Source organism: Carica papaya, chromosome 6 (assembly GCF_054855325.1).
Source record: "Carica papaya isolate Zhongbai chromosome 6, ASM5485532v1, whole genome shotgun sequence".
NCBI classification, from domain to species: Eukaryota; Viridiplantae; Streptophyta; class Magnoliopsida; order Brassicales; family Caricaceae; genus Carica; species Carica papaya.
Genome location: NC_142314.1, coordinates 1,244,183 through 1,268,337, shown reverse-complemented (window position 1 = coordinate 1,268,337; position 24,155 = coordinate 1,244,183). Strand labels below are relative to the sequence as shown.

Genomic DNA, 24,155 nt, shown 5'->3' with positions numbered 1-24,155 from the left:
CTTGTCACGCAACTAAAAATATCCCAAAAACTCCATATCGGTATCAAAAACCCTTTCAAGCCAATTTTAGAGTTCCGACACAACGTTGCCACTGTGCTCCGACGCCGGCTCCACCAATTTTCCTTCGCGGTTGGGGTTTCTTCTTCGGTTAACATGTATAGAAAGAGACGGTGAACATAATGGTTAGAAAATTGTATGAAACGGGAAATAGGAAGGGGCTCATCCGATGAGTTTTAGGATTTTGGCTGCAGCGGCTCCTCCGAATTTTGCCGCAGTTTTCGGCTCACCTGTTGTTCATTTTGCTCCGATATAACCATAGGGAGACTCGGAATCAAATTTCAAGCTGATATGGGAGAATTTTACCTTTTTTGACGGTTGGTAGTGGCTTCGGTGCAGCGGCGGCTAGGGATCGATCTCCTTCTACGGCGGTTGGTCCTTCTTCTCCGGCGAGGGCAAAGTGGCTAGGGTTAGGGTTTCCCTATGACACGATATTTTTATACTTATCTTGCGTCGATGTGGACTGTCCATTTATGTCGACGTAGAATAAAGAGACTTGTCCGATCGTTGCCTGTTTAGGCTGATTGCGTGGACGAATATAGACCATTCATCGTGATTGATATCGTCCATCTGATCACACCTAAGGAGGGAACGAATCTGAGTCGTTCAAGCGCGCGAGATAGAACCTGAGCCGTTGGATTGCTGGGCACGTGGATCGCCTGCGTGGCGTCGACATCAGTATGTTTTGTCACACAGCATGCTCTGATTCGTCGGGGCTACTGACTAGGTCGTCTCACGTGGTCGAATTTTTTATTTTTATATTTTGGTCGCGTATTTTAAAATTTTCTTTCAGAAATACCTTTCGAATTCAAATTTTCATCAATTTTCTCCAAAATTACTTTCAATTACATACGTAATCTATTTTTTTCTCAAATAACTTAATAAAATAAAATAATATTGTTAATTATTTTTACGATATGAAAATTAATTTCGAACTAAATTTTAGATCCGGATATTACATAAAACTTCAAAAAATTCTCATAAAAAAATTGTATAATATTTCATGATTTTTTCTTCATAAAAAAGACCACGAATGCACGAAGTGAGAATCGTTTTGTGTAATAAACATAATAATTCAAGTACTACAACAAAAATATAAAATAATTAAAAACGAGATCCGAACAATTTCTCTTTTTTTTTTTTTTCCAGCTATCAGTACATCATTACAAGATGATACACTTGAATGCCTGATAAATATTCTTTTAATCCACTTTTTATGTTACTGATCAATTAACCACTGTGAATTATAGGTGAAGATGTCTAGCAGCCATGCATAAGAACTTTTATGAATCAGGACAAGTGGTAACTCATAGGCAGTCACACAGTAATAATATTCTCCATGCAGAAAAACATACCAAAAAAGCACTTTTTTACCAGTAAAAAATAAACAACATTCATTTGCTAAAAGGCCGAAGTCCAGAAAACCCAAAACTCAGTAAGTCCAAGATATATAAGTATGGAGCTCAGGAGCAACTGAAATTCAGAAAGAAAACAAGCTTTACATGAAATCCCATCAACCCACTTCATTAAACAACCATGATAATTATGAAATAACATAAGCTGGAAGGATAAGATGATACAATGGAGAAGTATCTACAGCAACGCATGTGAAAATTTCGTTCTGAGGTGAAGAATCCTCTTGAGCTTGACAAAAAGGACTTTCCCAACTCATCACTAGAAAACCTATACAAGAGCTGGCTTTTGATTCTAGATCCTGATTCAACTCCTCTTTTGATTCTGTTAAGACTATGTTTGGAACAAATATAAAAAAATTTGTAAATTTATTTATAAATTTACACTTAGTTTAACTAGAAGATTATACATTTTTCTTTCTAAATAAATAAAAACTGACCTCGTATAGAATTTCTTGTGATCTGAGAATAATACGTCCCAGATTCCATCATGTACTTTGGAATTTGGAATGCTTTACTCCAAGTACACATAAAATTCCATGTGGTCAATTTTTATGGTCCTTAAAATTTTTCCTAATTAAACTAATTATGAATTTGTAAATAAATTCTACAAAATTTTTAGCGTTTTGTTCCAAACTTAACCTTAAAAAGAAACACTACACCCTGCTTCTTCACCTGGACGTGTCAGAATTTCAGTGCTTCGCTTTAGTAGGGTGGTGGTGGATAAATTCCCGGGAAAGGACCTGATTGAGATGCAAAATAGGGTTTTAGTATTCTTCCTATATAACTAGTATACACTAGCACTAGCAGTAATGAGCAAATATTTAGCAAAAAAATTTACCTGGCGGGTAATAGGGCGAGTGTTGTGGAGGTGGAGGATAAGCTGATGGTGGTGGTGGAGGATAGGCAGATGGTGGTGGAGGATAGGCAGACGGTGGCGGAGGATAGGCAGATGGTGGTGGAGGATAGGCAGATGGTGGTGGAGGGTAAGCAGAAGTTTGAGGAGGATAAGCAGAAGTTTGAGGAGGATAAGCAGATGGATATGTTGATGGTGGGTATCCTGAAGGTGGGTAAGAAGGATAATGGGGTGGGGCTGGGTAGGATGTAGGTGTAGGTGCATAAGGAGCAGAAGCTGCTGGTGGGGGCACAGAGTATAAAGGTGGTTCAGCAGGGTGTGAAATATAAGACGGGGCTGACGGAGCTGAAGATTTTCCCGGTTTCTGCATTGATGTAAAATAGATTTGCTGTTAATTAAAACCCTTTAAATATACACATACACACACACACACACACACGTATAAGATCCCTCAATATATAGTACTACTGCAAGATACTTACGTTGGCATTTGGGTAATGCAGTATGAGCTTTACTTCTCCTGCGTGTCTGCAAGAGTTTGTAATAATTCCATTTATTAGTATCATAAGCAACATTAAATAAAAAGTCACAGCCAGACACACATATATATCCACCCTTAATTGCTTGGCTTTAAAGAAAACATGTTTGTGCGATTCCTGGAAATTAAGAGCACTAACCTACAGAACATGAAAATTGGCAAAACATTCTTTTGATGACGACCAACAATAAACACAAAATGGGGAAGAGGTCTGTTGGAATTTTCTAGGCTGCTTTCAAGCAACAGTGCTAGGTATCTGAACTAGAGTTTAGTCTACCACTCAAAACTTCCAATTCAGTAGCTTGAAACTATCCAGACATCCCAAGAAGATGCATGAAATAAGAAATATTGCAGATGTTCATGTAATCAACTAAGATAAATGGTTGGCTATTAGTTTCCTTTAACATCCTGCTTCAATTTAAACACTACAAAGAAGACATTATTTATTTAGAAGACAATGTTAAGCAAAAAATCTAACTGAAAGAGTTTAATTAATTAAACTTTGAACCAAATCAGGGAATAATCTAACAAAAAACCAGTTGAAAGGAGGTAATGCATTAGTAGTGCTGAGTTTATACTTACCTCTGTCTTCTCCACCATATCAACAGCCAAAATGATAAATTATGCAAGTTAAATCAAAAGCCTAGACAATGACAATGTCCTTCATGCAAAAAAAAAATCATAATAATTCAAGACATGTTTAACACAAAAAATGACCACAACAAAAGCTAAAGGTATGTGTCTAAATCTGAGGAAAATGGAGCAGATAAGCCAATTTCCTCCTTTAGAAACTTGTATATGCAAGTATGAAGTTAAAGATGAAAATCTTGCTTTACGGAAGATCATTATTTCCTCCTAAAGACCCTTGAGTTCTAGAAGAAAACATATATATACTCCTCCAAGCAAGAGCTTTTAAATCTCAATACATTTCACTCGGAGACTGAAAAGACCAAATGAATCCCCCTGAAAATTATTCGAGAAGCTGAATTCGAATTACATCCAATTCGATTTGCAAACTATCTAGTGAAGTGAAACCCTAAATTGCAAGTTCTACATTCACAAAATCAAGCAATGGCGAATACGATGTTCACAGAGTAAACATAATATGAACTGCAATTATCACAAACAACAGCAAGAAAACTTAACCAGACGAGCCAGAGAACCTGAATTTGTAAATTCCTGAAGTTATCTTAATAAAGTAGACAAAGGAAATTGTAGTTCAACTTCACCTGCCAGTTTTAGTCTGCAGCGGCCAAGCAGTGTCGTCATAACCCTGCGAAAGAACTTTCTGCAGCTGAACCCTATTCGCCATTATAAATCAACCAAATTAGAAACAAAAAGGTTCCAAAAGGTATCAAAGAAAATCAAATTTTAATCACACAAACTGAAGACTACTCACTTCCCGCTACCAATAAAATCATCGTAAGTCATGGTATTGCTGTTCCAAACCACGAGATGCAACTCTCTGAGCCCTTCAATCAACGTGAACATGAATTTCTCTTGAAACACAGGATTTTTCCCCCCATCTAACAAAAAAGAAAAAGAAAACGCGAATTCTAAAAAGCAGATCTCAAAGCGAACTCAGAAAAAGGAAAAAGAAGAACGGTTCTGCTAACTTTCAGATCCAAAAATTCAAAAAGAAGAAGTTGAAACCTGTGCAGGTCCTTGTACGAACACGATTACTACCATACTCAAGACAAACGTAAGGATCTTGCCTTGAAATCCATTCAGTATCCTTCAATTTATTACACCCAACAACTAAAAAAGAAACAGAAAAAATCAAAATTAATAGCCAGAAAATGAATTGCTAATGCTTGCAAAAGCAGAAACAGTCCGCAAGCGCATCTTACCAGTAACCTCAAGAATTTGGCCTTGAATCCCAGAAATCGACATGGAAGAATCAGGAAGAAAAGTTGCGTCTGGAAAGTGTTGATGGATTGACCTCCTTTATAATTAACACCCTTTATTTATAATACATACATATATATATATATATGTGTGCGTGGAGAAAAACTCAACTCGAGAGAAGGAACATGGAAAGGTCTACCCGCAGAGATTCTCTTGCGAGTTAAGATATTCAGTACGCGCTCTTTAATTTTAATTTTAATTTTAATTTTTCTTTTTACTGGTTTATTATTTATACATTTAAAAATATTTTAAATAATAAATTATTATTATTATTATATTTTTATTTAATTTAACATATTTTTTTTATCTCTTTATATTCAAAATATATTCATAATCACTTAACAAAAATAATTAATCATAATAATAAAAAATTCATTATTTAAGTTATTATATATTAAATTTTCATATTGATTTTTTTATGAATTTTTATTTAATAATAAAGATATATGATAAACTATTTAATAACTTTAAAAATATTATATTTTCAATCTTAAAATATGGTTTTTTTTTTCAGCGTAGGACGATAATTATCACGTGTTACAAATCAAATTGAATTACTTTAATTACGTATTTACACGTAATTAATTATGTATTATGATTAATTTTGACGGGCGGGCGGATGTAGTTTTGACTCGTGTTAGAATGTTGACAAGTTCGTGTTAGATCGTCGCCGTGTTATAATATTAATTAAATTATATATTTTATTAATGTAATTTAACTTTGGGTAAATTATACAAATTTATAATTTTATCACACTAATTAAGAAATGTGTAACTTATAAAACACTTCAAGAATATTTTGAAAATGTCTCGGTTAGTATTTTTAGCTAATTAGAATAATTCTAGATCAAATATTGTATTGATTAGTCTCTTTTAATTTAATTAAAATATAAATTATTTATAATTCAATTAACAAATTTATATTAAAAAATGTAATAATATAATGTTAGAGAAAAAAAAAACTAATGAATACAATATACTAATTAAAAGACTAATTTTTTTATATAAATTTTGAAGATATCTGTATCTTTTACATTTTTATTTAATTATAAAGTATTTTCATATTAACACTGATATATTAATACTATTTTTATCATATATCTATAATTATTTATTCCAAAAGTAGAAAAAAAAAATACCATAAGTAAATATTTACGTCAATTATCTGCTAAAATTTATATATTTGATTCTTTCACTTATTTACTAAAAATTTGTATAATCTACCGATCTGTTTTTAAAAAATTTGTCAAATATTTAAATAAATTAATTAAAATTTTAAATGTTAATTATAACAAAATACAACTAAAAAAGACATAAAATAACCTTATAAAAATACAACACCAAACAATATGTTTAAATTAATTATAAATAAATAATTTACTATAACTATATAATTAGAATTTTAATTATTTTTATTTATATATTATAACCTAATCCTATTTGAAAATAAATAAATATCCAAATACTTTTATTTCCGTTTAAAATAATTAGACTTATTGATATTGAATTGAATCCTTCAAGGCTGCGAACGTGACAAATTTGTGAAGTTGCTTGTGAAATTTACGCGCCTTCTCGACACGGTCGTTACTTATGTCTATTACGATAATTATCCATGAATTTAAGAGAGAAAAAAAATTAAGCCTCATTTTAAAAAAGTCAAAGTCAACCCCTTTAGAAATTGTAAATGCCAAAAATAAAAGTTGACGAAAACTGTAGTTTGACGGTGACAATATTATTCTCACGATGTGTTATACATAATGAAAAAATAACATGTATTATATATGTTACGAACAAATATATATATATATATATATGATCACATGAACTAAAAAAAATAAAACAAAGAAAAATATTTTCACATAACATTCAGAAACGTGTTATTCTGAAGAACTTATCTGAATAAAAAAACTTAAATTGGAAGTTTCATTTTCTTTCAGAAAATAAAAGCATAATTCTTCTCTCCCGTTATTTTCCTTGTATCCAAACACGGCCACGATGAACACAAATTTCTTACCTGAGAGAAAATTAATTCAGTAATCACTATAATTAAGGTTTAGCTTCTTGATTTACATAATCAATAAGCCGAAACCAGACTTTAAAACTTACAAATGAAACGAATGGATTGAGCATTCACCATTTGGTACACGTATAACTTGCAAACAATTTATGTACACGTTTGTTCAACATCAAGAGCCACCAATGTCCTTTTTGCTACTTCACTCGCTCTCGTAGTCTTCGTCGTCTCCAAACGTAAAAACTGACGCATCGGCGGCCATTACCTTAAACTCACTATCTGCATTGGAAGACGCAAAACCCGAGATACCACCAGGAACCTTCTTTGACTCACTAGAGGCATGTGTTTGTTGGGAGGCCACATTTCCAAGAGAAACTTGTTCGGTTCCTCGTGTTAAACCTGCAACTTGATCTGAAGTACTATTAGAAGTGGTGGGTGAGGTCACGGTTCCTCCAACTGCAGAAGCTGCCTGGGCTTTCCTGCCTCTTGAAGAACCCTCCTCCGCCTCACTATCTGAGAAAACATCGTCTTTGTCATTATTTCCATCTTTATTCTGAGTAGAAGCAGCTGCAACTCCATCAACTGTGTTAAGACCAGCACCAGAGCTTTCATCTGCTTTCTTGGTAGTGATTTCTGACTTAGTGCTTACTGGAGGGGTAAGGTTAAAATCAGCAAGCACAACCTCAACTTGAAATCCCGGAGAAGGCAGTTTCCTCTAAGCATAGCCAACGCAAGATACGCAAAAATATTGTAAGGCTAGCAACAGAATAGTGAAAGCAGATAGAAACTACTTTTTGGAACGAAAATAATTTAAATACATTAAATTAGCATGCATGATGGCATTCAATGTCTACCTTGTCAAACCCATCAAGATCACTGGTGAGAAGAATTTTTCGATTTTCCATCATTGTGGTGTTTAGCCAGCTGAGAATAATAGAAAGGAACAAGTAACTGCTTTCAGCTTCATGTTGAAAAGCATAAAAAAGAGATTAATTGTGGGTGAGGGATAGAACTAGATTACAAACCAGTAGAAATCTCCTTGGCGGTCATGAAAATGGATTTTAAAGTCACCAGCCAACTCTGTCAGGCCGGGTTCTCCTGGAAGGGCAAAGACCATAACCCCTTTTTTCGGTGCAGTAAACCAGAAGTCTTCTGGCTGCAGAAAAACATATACAAAATATAAGTAAAAGCTGGATAATGAAAATTTTTATTGTGTAAAATCTGTGCTTGTGTTAGTATGCATAAAACCTACCGACAGATCCTTGGTTCTGGGATGTTTTTTTGTGGAAAAGAGAACCCCTACATTTGGAGAAAAAAAAGAAAGATCTCAAAATTTTAATTTGGTAGTCACTATCACATTAAAAACTTTCTGGTTGCATTTAAGGGGGGAAAGAAAATAACAGAAAAATAGAACACCCAGCAGCTGGTTATCATGAAAATGTTATAACCAGGTAGCAGAAGCCAAATGCAGTCCGTTAAAGAAAAGATACTACTTTTATAGGAGGATAAAATAAAATTTTAACTTCAACAAGAATACATGGAAAAGAATTATGATGACTTCCAGTGGCAGCATGGGAGGTCATCAACTGTACAACAGGAATTAATTAGACGAGCCAATAACACACCATTATGATCAGAGACAGTAATTGAAGGCCTGATCCAATAAGGGCATCTGTGAAGCCGAAAGCCCCTAAGCATGCATCTGTAGGATATGATTCTACAGTGTCAATAACACTGAAAATGAAATATAGATGAAAGAGAACCAGCTAGTAACATACCTACGCCCAGGTTGGTTTTCTCCATTGAAGTAAGTTAAGATTCGTTCAAAATATTTGACATATCTCTAGAAAAAGCAAAATTCAAGGAAATATCAGTCAGATTAGATCCAAAAGCAGCTCCACAGAGATTTAAGAAAAACTCAAATTAGAGCTCTTCAAAATAGATTTAACAGCAAACAATAGGCTCACAATTTGACTTGGTAGAACAAGCCCCTTTCCGTCCACACATCTCTTTTGGTTGTAGAAGTCCATGCACTCCTCAGCAGTTGGAAAGAACTGATAACAAATAATATGCAAGTCCAGAAGTGAGTCATAGAGATGGGAACCAAACAATCTCCAAAGTTTTCCTCAAACTCAATCAGATATCTCTCAATGTCATAGTTGGAATAACTTACTTTCAAGTAGAGAAGTAGGCTAGAAATCATCAACCCCGTCCTTGCCATACCAGCCTTACAGTGAACAACCACAACATTCTCAATATCCTCCTTCAACCATGCATAAGCACTTTGGCAAAATGATATGATCAACTGAATTGGCGGGCAGTTATGATCATCGAATGGGAAACTGGCCACCTGAATGTGGACGTGATATATCAAGTTAAAAAGTTAGATCACAAATATTCATCCAATTATAAAACGTTAGAACTCAAAAAGAATTATAAATAATGCTCAAGGTAGTGTAATGCCTCAAACCGAGTACCATAGCCAACAACTTTTGGATCCATGCTACTAGACTAAATCTAAAGTTCAAAATAAATATCTTTAACTCTTATGTGGGCTTCATTAATCATATTTCTATTTAATGCAGAATAAAGGTATCTCGGTTATCCCTGATGAAATCCTAAACTGTAAGTTACATATAATAAGCATAATCGACATTCTCACAAGGGTGTAATAAGACAAATCAAGGCGTCACAACATGCTCTAGCACAAACGTGATTGGCTAACATATGTTTCAAGCCTGAATAATATTAGTAACATCAATAGACCATATTCAACAACTTTTCAGCCCAACTCAAACGTGATTGGCTAACATATGTTTCAAGCCTAAATAATATTAGTAACATCAATAGACCATATTCAACAACTTTTCAGCCCAACTCACTAGCTTCTGAAGCTCAACCTCACGTTTTGTAGTGAGTGACTCATCTCCTTTTATGGGTTTTTAAAAGGCATTTCGATCCCATGTGGAATAAAGACCGACATTGAAGAGTGAATGCCATTCATGTTTTCCAAAATCAACTGGACACCATGGGGTGCTGCCTCTCACGTTCTTCCAGAATCTAAGAAACATCCACCTAAACATGTGAATAAGAACTCTTACATCTCTTCATTCTCGGCTGACACAGAATGCATGACTTACGATGTATTCCCCACTAGATCAGAGGTTAAGACATTATAACACAGTGACATACTTACAAACAGTGTAATTATTCCAGTGAATGTCACATTCTTCCTAAATGAAAGAATATCAATGTGAACATGAAAAAAGAAGTCTAGCATCAAGGATAAATAATTTTGAAGAATTCAGGCAACTAAGTTAATCCATAATCTGTGAATACTTAAAAGGCTTAAAGGAATGCTAGAAAATATTAATTCGAAAACTCTCACTCTCATCCAAACAGCATAATTTTGAAAAGATCCCACAGCACAAATATCGTTCAAATCCTAAGACTGACTGTCAATTCTCAGACACATCTAAATAACAAAATTTCTAATTCTTCAATATTGCAAAGTATTACACACACCAAATCTCAGAAAAAATCATTTAGCACAGAGAGATTAAAGTGCAATCATTTAAATAACTCACCTTCCCTTCAAATAATGAAGCATCATACAGCCTCTCAGAACAAAGATTGTACACTTTGTATTTGTCCTGCACATAGAAAATATATAGATCATAACAATAACACAATATAATCATCATCCTAAGTAATGGAAAGAAGCATCAATTGATTTCCATTAACAGCATAAACATAGTCATAAATTTTTCTTGAAAAAATATAGCCATTCAGAGTTTAGATTTATAAAAGGACATTTGAAAAGTTACAAAAATCATGCTACACTTACCCTATCATATTTCTGAAATAAAAAACATATAAATTTTACATTCATATTTTAAAGATATTATATCAAAAGCCATAAAAATCAAAATAATAACTTAATTATATGAGAACCAAAGTTTCCATCAAATTGGAACCAGAGTTTTTGGCATACAATATAAGAAAGCAGCAAGCATAGCCAGACGGTACGAGCCAGGTTCTACAGAACCACAGGTTGAATGAATGCTGCTCCACACTCTAAATTGGAGGGCAGAAACCGCTCAATTCTTTAACTTAAAGTTTAGGAAAGCAGCCAGCCCTTATTATATGATAAGTAATTCTAATTACGATTAAGGTGGAAGGATCTTTTTTCCAAGGGAGATACTAGATAGTGCCTACTTTGGCCTGATCTAAGAACCAAATGTCAGGCAGAAAAGACTTAGAGAGATTAACTTTGGACTTTACGCGAGGTTGGTGCATCGGTTCTAGATGCACGTGCCTTGGAAAGCACGAGTCTTGTCCATTCAAGCTATTTGCCCTCGTTCTTAAGTGTAACCATTGTCGTAAATAAAATAAACATTGCAAAAATCATCTCAATCTTTCCAATTTATGCAGCAATGTGCAAAAGATAAAATTGTAATTTCTCTATGGACAATCTTTGTTTCAGCATCATTTAGAGCATTAAGGTAGAGGATGAATGCAGCATAATCGGAAGGGACAAGAACAAGAACAAGCAAGCAGCTACCTGACTAAGATATGGCTGATTTGAGTTAATTCAAACAAACAGGAGACCATTCTGGAAACCAAGCACACTAAACTTGGTTAACATCTGACAAATCAGAATATGAAAGGACTTTAATGAAACTGATATGCTTTCAAACATGTGGGCTTTCTATTTTCATGTTAATGAGACATAACAAGAGAAACCACTGTAAATTGAAAGCACACTCTATGTCTAAATCATTAGGTGAGAAGTAATATACATGCATGTTTGTGTAAGTATGTGTACATTTACATTAAAAAAAAATTCATTACTACCTTGTGATGAGTTTCAAAGAACTTGATGACTTCTTCCATGTGGTTTCGGTAGAAACCCTGCATAGGATTTCTAGACAGTTTAGCTTATTGACAAAACAAATTTAATCAGACAAGGCATATCAACTTAAGAGCATAAACTTACTAACCTCAACATATCCAAAGAACCCAGAGCTCATGTCACCAGCAGGAAAGCCCATAGCAATTATATTCTCCGTGATATATGTCATATCCAGATCAAATCCTCCTTCCTGAAGAACCAGTAGACAACAAAGGATAAAATCATAGATAATATGCACAATCTAGAAGCAGGAATAAGGGGATATCTGTAAAGATAAGATAAGAAGCAGACTAAGTTAGAAGAAAATGAGATCTCCTAAGACAGAACATGCACAATAAAATAGCAGTGATAGTAATAGTAGTAAGTTTGAAATTTAATTATTTAAAAAAATAGAAGAATTTACTTATTTTTAGTGCAGAAATGACAAAGCTCAAGAAGGCCAAAGAACATAGTACAAGCATAAAGATGAAAATATTTCTTTGGGATACACATTCAGTTCCAAGCAGAAACAAGATTGAAACCACAAAGGAAACCAGTTGCGAGGCAGTTATTATTAAAGAGTTAATAAAGAACAGAACCAAACCAGACATGGTCATGAGCCTCTTATTATTAGGAAAAAAAACATTCATAAAAAACAAACCAGAGCCAGCCATGTGCAAGTAATTATTACAAAGAACTAAGAAAAGAACACAAATAACAAAAATCAGACACTGAATCCCACCTGGTATCTTCGTTTATTCTGGGAGACAACATGTCTAGCCTTAACCTGTACAGCCTTCACAGCATTCTTAGATGAATCAACTAAGCCTTTTGTAATTGTTCCAATGAAACCAGTTTGTGCTGTAGTTGAAGGTCCATCAAAACTATCATCTGCCTGAGGAGATTTTGGGGATAAACGAAGCCCTAATCCACCAGTAAATCGTGCAAAGCTCGACTTTCCAGCAATTCCACTAGATGAATCATCTTGGTTCACAGTGAATGGCTGGGGAATTTTCAAATTTTTGGCCCACAATGATATCCCAGAAGCAGATAGCTTTGACGTTGCATCTCGCGGAGAAGTATTGGGTCCAGATGCTGTAGTAACAGAAGATTGCACAGCAGGAGAATTAGCACTAGACGTAATTGATGAATCAGCTGACCCTGGATCCATACCACAAGTATAGAGTTCCTTCAGGAGGAAGATAGAAGTTGAAAACCCCAGGTAGAAATATCAATGAAGCATTCCCACTTTCAGAACTGCAACAAGAATACAAGGAAACTTTTAGAAGAAAACCTTAGAAAAAAAATCCTTTTACTCATATACCACGTCAAGAGAAGACCAATATGAGCAGTCAATTCTTCTTTTAACTTCGAAAAACACAATAAAGTTAAAAATCATCACAAACATCTCATCTCTCTTTTCTACTTCAATTTCTTGATTATAAATAGACTACAAACAACAATTCAGGTATCGATGTGATTAAAGACGTATTAACTGAATTTTAGTTATGAATATGATGAAATAGAGCTATTTGAGATTTCCTACAAAACAAGCCATGGATGGAGCCACCACAAATGATTTCCAGAGGTCACAAAAAAAATATTCTGCATTGGTCATGTGTTCCTCAAAAGTTTAATCTTAGTAGTAGAGTTGTTAGTTGTTAATTGACTGGTCATAACCTCATAGGTTTCCATCATAATTGAGGAGATATGAAAAATTCTATATTAAAGAATTTATTCTATATTAAAGAATTTAAAACACCAGAGCTTTTCTTAAAAAAAAAAAAAGCTTGTGTTGTCTTCTAAAGGTTGTCGTCTGTCATGCTTTCAAGATTTCTTTTCCCAAAAGTTCAATCTTACTTTTTGCTAATTACTAATAGATATGCATCCGTTAATTGCTTTTTAAAGATTTTTGTTACGCCCTTGCAGAACCAATTCCCACTGGACAGGTTCACTGGAAAAACTTGTCATTGTAGGTGTAACAGCAGCAGCAACAAAGGAGAGATTAATCCCTACTCAGAAGCTGTTGGATAATGATTGGCAGAGAAGTGGAAGATAGTTAGGAGCTTTAATTAGGATTGTCTACTAAAGCCTTAGGAGTTAAAATTATAATGAATAAGGATTTAAGAATTCTCGCATTGTAATATGATCTAATTATAATAAGTTTCCCCATAGATGAGTTTATTGTCAATAAAATCATCCATCATCAATTAAAGTAAATCAGAGTTTATGTTCTAAAGATCATAAGTTCTCTTCAACAGCCTCATCGTAGGCCAACAAGGCAGGAAATCCAGAAAGATTGCTTCTTCAGTGTGCTAGATATTGTGGTCAATTCCAAGCACAAGACAGTGACAATTTTCCAGTTTGCAAAAGAAAATATCGATTGCCATGGAGAAACAACCATGCAGTTCCATACTAACAAAAGTTTTTTTACTGAAATAAAATTAGTACATGTTATTTTTTAAAAATAAAAAACTAGTATATGTTATATAGACATCAAAGTGGTACAATCTGTATAAAATGCTCCCATATCAACAAAAGTTGATTTCACCAGACACAAGAAGTCAAATAATGAGTTTTAATAAATTTTTAAATATGTCAAACATCTTTTGGAATCTTACAGGAATGTACAAAACTATTTAATATTCTTGGAGAAACATTCATGTCTTCTTTTAGTAATTTTCCAACCCTCCACAAAAGTCTTAAAACCTCTTGTCATTAACTATCAATTATCTTGTGCTTTTTCTATGAGTTTTTATTTTTCATAGAATCTAAAGACTTCTGCTATGATTTTTCTTCACTCAGATTGAATCCTCAAGGAAATAAGTAGAAACTAGAAACTTAGTTTTTTCATATGCAACTTATTCATATCACGTCCTCACAACTACTTTAAAGAATTATTAACAAGCCGTATATTTGACATAATATCTTTCACAGAACTTGCAAAGTAGACAGGTTACCAGATGCTAGCTTCCACAGCAGCAAATTCTAAGTTCTATCAAGAAGTTAAAAAAAAATTAACAAACAGCTTTTACTCTCAGCATGACTAAACAGAGCCTACAACATGCAAAGACACAACTTATCAAATCAATGACAGACAGCCAAAAAAACAAAGGAAAAAGAAAAAAGAAAAAAGAACCCCTATACTTCCCTCCTGGGTTCACAACCACTTGGATATAGTAAGTACTGATTCGAATATCATAATGCATATGCTCATAAAGTGAAAAAACACAGAGTCAAGCAAGAGGTAAATTAGTTTCCGTTCCTAAAACAGCAAAAATAAAATGATGTAGGACACATGGTTAATTTGTCCAATTAAGGATTTTGGGATTAAAAACCCTAAACATCGCACCTAGGGTTGGATTTAATCACACAACTAAAAAACTGATAAACTGTCAAAATATTATTGAATAACTGAATGATTAGTAAGTAAAATTACAAGACTATTTACAATAATATTTTCTTAACTAGAATTAAACTAGGAAATAGCAAACTAATAGAATTAGGAATACTAAACCTAGTAAAAATAGAAAAATACTTTTTTTGAGATAATACAAATAGAAAAATACTAATAAAAATAAAAATCCTAAGTGACTGAAATTATAATAATACTCTCAGTAATATAGATTCCATAATAGTATAGTTGGTTTACATTTAACATGATTACAATTTCTAAACTACTTAGGAAATCTATTGCTAGTCCATTCTGCATCGTAAAAGAAAAACAACTCCAGCTACTTTGGCGTAGATGTGAAGGATCCAAAGGTACCAAGAATACATAAGCTCCAAACTAACAAACAAACTAATTAAAGTTTCATGTCAGCAGAAGAGATCCCCCTTAAAACCATGTCAAAGCAAATACACCTTAAAGTACCGATAATAAATTTGAAGGTCAACCTCTTACGTGAACATGCCAAGCAAATGAATACCGCTTGAACTTTTCAACTTATTTCGTGTAAAGCTATAGCAAAGGACACGAACAGAATCCACTTCTAAAGCATCTAATGCTAAAACTAAACTGCCATCCCGTTCAACTCGTTGCTCGTGTTTCTTTCTTTGCTTCAAGCAAATTTTGCGGGGAAAAAGAAAAAATGAGGACCTCCAAAATGCTAATTATACATATCTATGAATAAAAACTGCCATTATTTGGAAATTTAATCAGAAATGCTCTCAAATTTATGCCTGAGGAAGTCATAGTAAATTTACGCATCAATTAAAGAAAAGAAGATATTCAAACACAATTAACTCATTTTAACTTATACAATCTCTACAAACAGAAATTATTTTCCGAAAAAAACAAGATCAAAACATCAAAAAATTTACATACAGCGTAAACGAAGGTGCAAAAGGCCAGAAGAATCAACGATAAAAGCCGGTATAAATATTCAATTGTTAACCAATTTCAGATCTGCAGATAGGAACTTATTTTACCTGGAAAACGCAATCAATACATTGAAGATCTCAATACAGAAGATCACATGCGAGTTCACTGAACCTATTTAGGGTTTCCACATAGAGAGAGAGAGAGAGAGAGAGAGAGAGAGAGAGAAATAATTTTTTTCTTATGAACGAAAGAGAGAGGATTTTCGGTGAAATGACATGAATTTGGGCTCGTATCGAGTGTTTCACGCCCATGTGAAATGGTATTGGTCAACGCAAACGCGAGCCGTTGATTTTAGTGGCGATCGACCAGATAAAAACTGAATTGTAATCGGACGGTGCAAGTGGTGCTTTGTTTTTTGATTCGTTTGTTTTATTTATGGGTTTATTTGGCATCATGCGCTAGGTAAAATTTATGATATTATATTTTTAAAATAATTAATTCAACATCTTTTGAAATAATAATTCCCTCTTAATTTACCGCACGACTTTTATAATGTTGCAATCCTATTCGAAATTATTTTAAAATTAATTAATTAATTACATTTTTGGTATGTTAATTATTTCACGTATTTTTATGTGTATCATTAATTTGAAATTTATTTATTTTATCTTATGATGTATTACTTAATAAATATACAACATTATTAAAAACAAAATTATTTAAAATATAAAGTATTTTCTTTTTTATAATTTATAATTTGATTTTATGAACACATATATTTACCTTTAAATTTTAATATATCTTATGATTTAATACTATATAACTTGATCTTTTTGTTAATCTATATGTAATTATTATATTTTTTATAATATAATTGATTTGTCTCATATCTATTTAACTGCCTTTTATTTACTATTCAAAGTATTTTAGTGCTGTAAATCTATTAATTATTTTGAACAAAATCTTATGTGTTGGAGAAAAAAGAAGACAATGTTTAAATTGATTATATAAAATTCTTAAATTTTATCTTTGGATTTCCGTATAAAATTGAATTTATTAATTTATTCTTTTAGAAAACGATGTCGGATTAACTAATAAATAATAAAATCACAAAACAAGAAAAACCAGAATTAGTGAAAATAAAATGGAGAATTCGCAGGAAATTTTGATACAATGAAATGGGAGTTTATCTGTTTGATTTTGGATAGAATAAGATAAATAAGGAGTTTCTTATTTACAACAAATCACCGAGAAAGATTACGACTATCTACTAACTGATTGATCCCAAAAGCATATAAACCTCCAATGGCAGCGGCTGATTGTTGCAGGGCCTTGTTAAGCACTGCTGACAAGCTCGCCAACACTTGGTGATCGTGTACTTCTAGCAGGCCCTCGTTTGTATGGTTTTACACTCATTGGGTTGTTCTCGCTCTGTTCCATTGGAAACAACAGGAAAAAAAAAAGTTACCTTGAGGTGTAAGTTATGTTATGAACTAATACTGATATAGATTAGTTTATACTATGGCTCAAGTCAATGTCGATTAGACAGAGAGAATTACCATTCGGCAAGTTCCAGCGTCAAGGTCGCAGATGGGATAGTCATGAGGGCAGCAGCTGTAGTGGTCATCGCAGCAGGTTGCGGATTCAAGAGGGCAGCATCCCCAGCCAAAGCAGAATCCACCGTACTCGTAGACACAGCAGCAGGTGGTGGCCTCAGGGCAGGAGTAATATTCATCACAGACAGTCGGTGGCCTTACCGGAGATGGGGGAGATGGTCCCGGTTTTGGTGGGTTCTGGCCTTTCTTGGTGGGGTAAGAGGCCTCCATTGCGATCCCACACTTGCCAGTGTCAGTGCTGGCCACATTGCGCTCCATCCTGATGTAACCACTCTCTCCCCACTTAGGACCCCATGAGTTCCTCACAATCCAGTAGTCTATGCCATTTTCTGTTCCATATCCAACTGCAACAACACCGTGGTCTAGATTTGTTCCACAGCGTCCCGTGAACACACCCTGAAAAAGAGGTAGTATACGTTTCTGAGACAAATATAAGGTGGTCACGGCGTGAAGATAATTATAAACAAGTATCTATAGCTAAACTTAATTCACAGGAACAAGCATTTTCACCAAAAGAACAAAAAAATAATATCACAAGGATTAAGTCATTAAGATATTCAAGTTTTGGAAACAAGTGAGAAGTTTTTCAGATATTCAACATTACAATTATGCATTCAATGAGTGAACATGATAAAATGGTTCATACAGCCATGCCATGTATAGTTGTCTATCTCAAGTTAAAAGATATAGCAGACAAGACTATTTGCATTCTATATTCAACTGCTCTGGATCTTCAACAGGCTATTCATGCTTTTGATTAACTTACCGATTGGTAGAGCTGGAATTCCCTGCCACCAGCTTCAATGGCAACACTAACTGGCTGATTTGCCACAGCTTTCTTCAGCGACTCCTCATCATTTTCCGGGACATCTTCATATCCATCGATGGTAACAACATGAGCATTTTTCTGTCAAACAACACAGAAAATCACAACTCTTAACTCCTTAAAGAGCAAACCCTCAAAACTCTTCATCATTGAGTTAAATGGATTTGATTGACACTAACCCTGTTTGAATCACACATGTTATCAGAAGCCCGGTAGGGGTAATCTGCTTCGGAGTCAATGCCACCATTCTTGATGATGAACTCAAAAGCATAGTCCATTAGACCTCCATTGCAGCCCTGGTTATATGCTTTATCACAATCCACCAGCTCCTGCTCTGACAATGAGATTAGATCACCTGTTACAATCTGGTTTATCCCTTCAACTGCACCAACTGTAGAGAACGCCCAGCAACTCCCTTCAATCAAAAACCAACCAGACACTAATTAGTTCATTGCAAACAACCCATGACAGAAAAGAACTCATCACAGCACCTACTTTTTTTACGTGATAAAGGTGATACTCGGATCAGATTGTTCTAATCTACCTCTCGACTAATCTACCTACTTGGATCTGATGAAAAAGTCCACATGATTGGTCTACCTACTCGGATCAGCATCTACCTACTTGAATCTAATTTTGAGTTCTAATTTTCATATTAATTTTAATCTCAAATAATTAAAAAATCATTTTCTTGTATTTAAGTTTTACAAACAAATCCTTCTTAGTAAGGGAAATTCACTTACTACTCATAATCATTTCAGAAAGATAAATGATCAATCTTTGAGTAGAAACTGTTGCATATGGCGAAATTAATCAAATCTTCAGATTCTTCTTTCATTTGTACTAATAATTACAGCATATCAAATTCATGAATATTAACTTGTGGATGTTAATTTGAAAAAACAATTTCCCCTAAATTACTTTTCTAAACTAAGCAAAAAGAGCATTGAAATTAATAATTAAACCCAGCAAACAACAATCCGTCCAAAATAATAATAAATACAAAAAGGTAGCTTTCACTGTCAATATCTCTATCAATCAGGTAAGAATGAGAGAAAAACAGCAAATAAAAATACAAAAATACACACGAGACTGAATTTGAAAAAAGAATAATGAGAAAAAGGCTTACCACACTGGCCTTGATCTTTGACTTCCGTAACGGCGCCCTTTTCTCTCCAATCAATATGAGAAGGCAGGTCGTCATCGTTGCCCGCCTTGTGCAGATATCTCTGGCTCCTTTCAGTCCTCAATTTTTCCTTCTTCTCCATCTTCGCACCCAAATACATCGCTCGGTACTCCTCGTTAGTCAAGTCGGCGAACTTAGTCAATCCGAGCTTGTAGGTGCGGCCAGGAACGGAGTTCTGTTCGTCGACAAACCTAAGATTGTCCTTGAAGATCTCGAATCGCCGCTCCTTCTCGCCGATAGCATTGTAGTTCTTCCCGTGCTTAACCAACCAATGCTCGTACATCTTCATCATGTGCGCCTCGGTTCGTTCCGTCGATTGCAGAGGATCGGCGGGGAGATCGTAATCGATGATTGACATGGAAGCCAGCGACAAGGAGAAGACCATGAAAAGGAACGAAATAGCTATACAAAGCCGAAAAGGAGGCGGCGCCATGGCTAATGCGGTTGATGAATCGCGTCTCGGAAAGGTGGAGAAGCTCGTCGTCGTGGAGAGTTTTTGAGATGTGAGTTTGGTGAGATGCGCGTATGCTTATATACCTGTGTATAAATATATATATATATATATGTGTGTGTGTGTGTGTGTGTATAGATTAGCGGAGAGATTGAGATGGAGAGAAACCAGAAACCCAAAACAGAGAGGAAATTAATTGAATTTGGAAATTGGATAAGTTGATATGCGAGAGCGGAAAGCAGCGTTGAAATAGGGGGTTGTGGCTGTCACGGCAGGTCGTGGCTGTGACGGTAACTTTAACTAAATTTGGAAAAGCCGTCTAATTTGTTGACTTTGTTCGGCTTAGAGTTTTTAGGGGAACTCCCCCATGTGAATGGTCGTTCCTTCCATCCAATCCTTGCTCGCCACGTGTATTATATTTCTTTTTTATTATTTAAATTACCATTTTATATTATATACGTATCCCGATTAAAATGTAATATTATTATCACGTAAGCGTAAATAATTGCTAAATTTTTGCCATGTGATACTATGTTATAGATAATATATAATAGATATACCATATAAAATTAATAGATATACCATTTATTGATAAATAATAAACTTACAAGTTTATGTACTTACCATATTTTCTTAATTAATTAATTAATTTCAATTAAATTCGAAAGGTGTGACCAATTGAGATAATCAATATAGTTTTAAAAATATAATAAATGAATATAAAAATAATTAAATCAGTATTATTTATTGATTTAATATTTTAATGCACGGTGATTCCTTCCAAATAAAAAACAAGTTTGAGCTTGGAAACTAATAATTTATATATGAAAAATTATGGGTGGTAATGCTTAGGTACTAAACATTTCAATTTTTCTTTGTTAACATACAATATGATATATGGGTGTGTGTGTGTGTATATATATATATATATACACACGCACACACACACGTATATGCATGTATCTACAATGCATCTTTTTTTTGTGCGCATGCTTAGTAAGCAATATCAAGTACGTGGAATAGTGTCGTCATTAGCAAAACCTTTTTGTACGGGCACATGTTTTCTCAAACGTGTGTATGTATGTGCGTGCGTATGTATGTATACGTGTATTAGATATTGACAAGCTACATAAGAGGTGTAAGTCCACTTCATTTATTAGAAGTATAAATACTTTCACTGTCGTTCGCTTCCTTTGACATTTCCTATTTCTCTCTTGTTTTTTCTTTTTTTTTTTTTTTGTCCCACAACAACTTTTTCAGTATTTATATATATATATATATATGTACACGCACATATACATACACACACGCCCAAGTGGTCGTCTTAAAATGGTAAGTTTTTCATATGTATATATATATATATAGTTTGGCTTTTTTTTTTTGTCCTTTTTCTCTACACGTGAACTCGATTTGTCTGAATATGAGATGCTTTTCATGCATTTTTGTTCTATTAAGTTGAATTTTCTTCCCCTATTTGTCACGCTAATGTCTGATTATTTTCAAATTTTAACTCTTTAAATATCATAATTAGTTATATATATATTATTTTTCTGCTTAACTATACATTTAATAACCATATATAAATCACATATAGACTGTACAAAGGAAAGAATTTGAATATTCCGTGTGTGTGTATGTATGTACGTATATAAATTTGCACCCACATATATTTTATATATATATATAATACTATATCAAATATAGGTAGCTTGGTTGAAATGGTCCCTGAGATTCTGAACTATATAATAGGACCAATTATTTGATGTATTATTGCATCATATTGTGAAGAAAAAAGCTTCTTGATAAAGTTGGCAATTGAGAGGCTTAAAATTAAGTTACCTTGTTATTTTCCAATTAAAACAACTAATATATACACACACGCACACACACACATATATATATATATAATCAGTGTGTAATATAACAGTGAGGATGAAAGTGAGAGGAGACCAGCCATGACTATAAGACAGTAGTTAAATTATACATATTGTCTGTATGTATCCTCGTGAATGTCCTTCCATTGACCCGCAGAGAAATTTTCTTCTTTCCTCTTTCCTTGCTTCCACAAGTCTTCTCCTTTTCCTTTCCTCCCCATTCTTTTCCTTCCATCCAAACAGAGAAACCCCAACGCACAGAGATATTGAACGAATGGGTAATCCTCATTTCTCTTCTTTCCACCTTATCTTCTTCACTTTCCTCCTCCATGCATTCATCCACCGTGGCTTCTCCAACCCGGAAAATCAAAACCCCAGCAGAGAAACTCTCGAAATAATAATCGGCGGCGGCGGTCCTCCCGCTCCCTCGCCGGAAAATCCGGACTGTCCGCCGCCGGCACCTCCCCCGGAACCAGAATGCCCTCCACCACCACCTCCCCCGGAACCGGAATGCCCTCCGCCGCCACCACCACCAAAACCTCATCGGCCGGCGACGGTTCATTATCCTCCGCCTCGGCCCCCGACTCAGGTGCCGCCGTTCGGAGGGTTTGAAAACGAGTTGCTTCAAAGAGTCAGCCCTGTAATCGAAAGATTTCGGAGAAGAATCGTAGATGACCCAACAGGGTTGACGCAGAACTGGCATGGTAAAGATATTTGCAGCTACAATGGCTTGAAATGCGACTTTCTTCCCGGGACGAAGAAGAGAGCTCTTGCTTCAATCGACTTTAATCGCCGACGACTCGCGGGCGGCCATGATTTTTCCCTCAACGGTTTCATCGAGAAGCTCCCGGAACTTGCAATCTTCCACGCCAACTCCAACAACTTCACCGGCACAATCCCGAAATCCACCAGCAAGCTCAAGTACTTCTACGAACTCGATCTGAGTAACAACAAGTTGTCCGGCGAGTTTCCGGCCGAGCTTCTCAATTCCCGCCTTTTGACATTCTTGGACCTCCGGTTCAACTCATTCTCCGGCTGCGTTCCACCGGAAATCTTCAACATAGACCTCGACGTCTTCTTCATCAACAACAATAAATTTATTCAAACCCTCCCGGAAAACCTCGGCTCCTCCAGAGCCCTGTACTTCACTTTCGCTAACAATAACTTCACCGGTCCGATCCCGAGAAGCATCGGAAAAGCTCCATTTTTACTCGAGATTCTCTTCTTGAACAACCAGCTTTCCGGATGTTTACCGTACGAGATCGGGTTTTTGGTCAACTCCACCGTGTTCGACGCCGGCCGGAATTTCTTGACCGGCCCGATTCCGCTTTCTTTTGGGTGCTTACAGAAGATGGAGATCCTCAACTTCGCCGGAAACATGCTATACGGGGCGGTGCCGGAGATTGTCTGTAAGTTGCCGAATCTGAGAAACTTGTCGCTCTCTGAGAATTTTTTCACCCAAGTTGGACCGGAGTGTCGGAAGTTGATTAACAAGAAGGTTCTTGACGTAAGGAAGAACTGCATTTTGGGTATTCCTGATCAGAAATCGCCATATGAGTGTGCTGTGTTCTTCTCGAAACGTCAGCTTTGCGAGAATCCGGAATCGATGAAGTGGATTCCTTGCAGGAAAGATGGGTACGTGACTCCATTGGAGACGTCGGAGAAGAGGGGAGATAGTCCGGCTCCGTCGCCGATGATTTACCGTACTCTTGCACCAGGTCGGTCGTGATTTGGGTTCTGTCTTCTTGATTCTTAAAAATCGGTATATATATATATATATGTATGTATGTATGTATGTATCTACGTGATTGTGTATGTTGATGGAAGATGGTGGTGTCAGGGGAATTTTAATAAATGTAAGTGTATTGTACCATCTCACATTTTTAAGATAATAAATTAACCTTTTTTAAATTATTTAAATAAATATTAAATATTAAATATTACATAATTTACGGTGGTTAATCTCATTTAGATAAACAAATTATGTTTAAAGTAATTAATTACAAAATTAAATAAATTAACTTTTTATTAACTCCAATCCAATTCTTTGACCACCACATGAAGCAAGTCGGTCCCTTGTTCTTGGATTTTTCTATTGTAATTATTTATTTTTATTGGCATTGCGATTTTTCTGATTGGATCCCGAGAAAATTATAGTTACCAGAAACCAGCTGAGAAAATCTTACCACCAATATGGGCT

The 24,155-nt window shown here is 34.8% G+C and overlaps 3 protein-coding genes and 1 pseudogene across 3 annotated transcripts; 1 reads left to right on the top strand and 3 right to left on the bottom strand.

Moving 5' to 3' along the window:
* Nucleotides 1-2,036: 2,036 nt before the first annotated feature.
* LOC110806702 (Calcium-dependent lipid-binding (CaLB domain) family protein) lies at nucleotides 2,037-4,885 on the bottom strand. The gene is made up of 7 exons (XM_022031620.2): nucleotides 4,714-4,885; nucleotides 4,517-4,621; nucleotides 4,263-4,389; nucleotides 4,093-4,164; nucleotides 2,808-2,853; nucleotides 2,311-2,689; nucleotides 2,037-2,212 (listed from the first exon to the last, which is right to left on the bottom strand). Exons 1-7 carry the CDS (start codon nucleotides 4,754-4,756, stop codon nucleotides 2,175-2,177), a joined length of 810 nt encoding a protein of 269 aa, XP_021887312.1. The 5' UTR covers nucleotides 4,757-4,885; the 3' UTR covers nucleotides 2,037-2,174.
* Nucleotides 4,886-6,764: 1,879 nt separating this feature from the next.
* On the bottom strand, nucleotides 6,765-16,242 carry PEN2 (PTEN 2). Its single transcript, XM_088222577.1, has 13 exons — nucleotides 16,110-16,242; nucleotides 12,421-12,935; nucleotides 11,788-11,889; nucleotides 11,642-11,698; nucleotides 10,372-10,437; nucleotides 8,958-9,134; nucleotides 8,752-8,838; nucleotides 8,563-8,627; nucleotides 8,410-8,486; nucleotides 8,037-8,083; nucleotides 7,810-7,940; nucleotides 7,639-7,708; nucleotides 6,765-7,499 (listed from the first exon to the last, which is right to left on the bottom strand). The coding sequence occupies exons 2-13, from the start codon at nucleotides 12,847-12,849 to the stop codon at nucleotides 6,987-6,989; spliced, it is 1,821 nt and encodes a 606-aa protein (XP_088078703.1). The 5' UTR covers nucleotides 12,850-12,935; nucleotides 16,110-16,242; the 3' UTR covers nucleotides 6,765-6,986.
* Nucleotides 16,243-17,147: 905 nt separating this feature from the next.
* On the bottom strand, nucleotides 17,148-20,288 carry LOC110806674 (cysteine proteinase mucunain). The gene is made up of 5 exons (XM_022031593.2): nucleotides 19,574-20,288; nucleotides 18,624-18,859; nucleotides 18,385-18,525; nucleotides 17,562-18,014; nucleotides 17,148-17,433 (listed from the first exon to the last, which is right to left on the bottom strand). Exons 1-5 carry the CDS (start codon nucleotides 20,061-20,063, stop codon nucleotides 17,338-17,340), a joined length of 1,416 nt encoding a protein of 471 aa, XP_021887285.2. The 5' UTR covers nucleotides 20,064-20,288; the 3' UTR covers nucleotides 17,148-17,337.
* Nucleotides 20,289-22,020: 1,732 nt separating this feature from the next.
* Nucleotides 22,021-23,866, top strand: LOC110806673 (uncharacterized protein At4g06744 pseudogene; annotated as a pseudogene).
* Nucleotides 23,867-24,155: the final 289 nt, after the last annotated feature.

Coding starts and splice junctions, on each gene's coding strand:
- PEN2 (XM_088222577.1), bottom strand. CDS start 12,849: ATGGATCCAGGGTCAGCTGATTCATCAATTACGTCTAGTGCTAATTCT. Junction 11,890..12,420: donor AGAATAAACGAAGATACCAG/GTGGGATTCAGT, acceptor CTGGTTCTTCAG/GAAGGAGGATTTGATCTGGA. Junction 10,438..11,641: donor TCTTTGAAACTCATCACAAG/GTAGTAATGAAT, acceptor TTCTATGTGCAG/GACAAATACAAAGTGTACAA.
- LOC110806674 (XM_022031593.2), bottom strand. CDS start 20,063: ATGGCGCCGCCTCCTTTTCGGCTTTGTATAGCTATTTCGTTCCTTTTC. Junction 18,860..19,573: donor CAAAGATCAAGGCCAGTGTG/GTAAGCCTTTTT, acceptor TTTTGATTGAAG/GGAGTTGCTGGGCGTTCTCT. Junction 18,015..18,384: donor AATTCCAGCTCTACCAATCG/GTAAGTTAATCA, acceptor CCTCTTTTTCAG/GGTGTGTTCACGGGACGCTG.
- LOC110806702 (XM_022031620.2), bottom strand. CDS start 4,756: ATGTCGATTTCTGGGATTCAAGGCCAAATTCTTGAGGTTACTG. Junction 4,390..4,516: donor TCGTACAAGGACCTGCACAG/GTTTCAACTTCT, acceptor CTTTTTTGTTAG/ATGGGGGGAAAAATCCTGTG. Junction 4,165..4,262: donor GATTTTATTGGTAGCGGGAA/GTGAGTAGTCTT, acceptor AATGGCGAATAG/GGTTCAGCTGCAGAAAGTTC.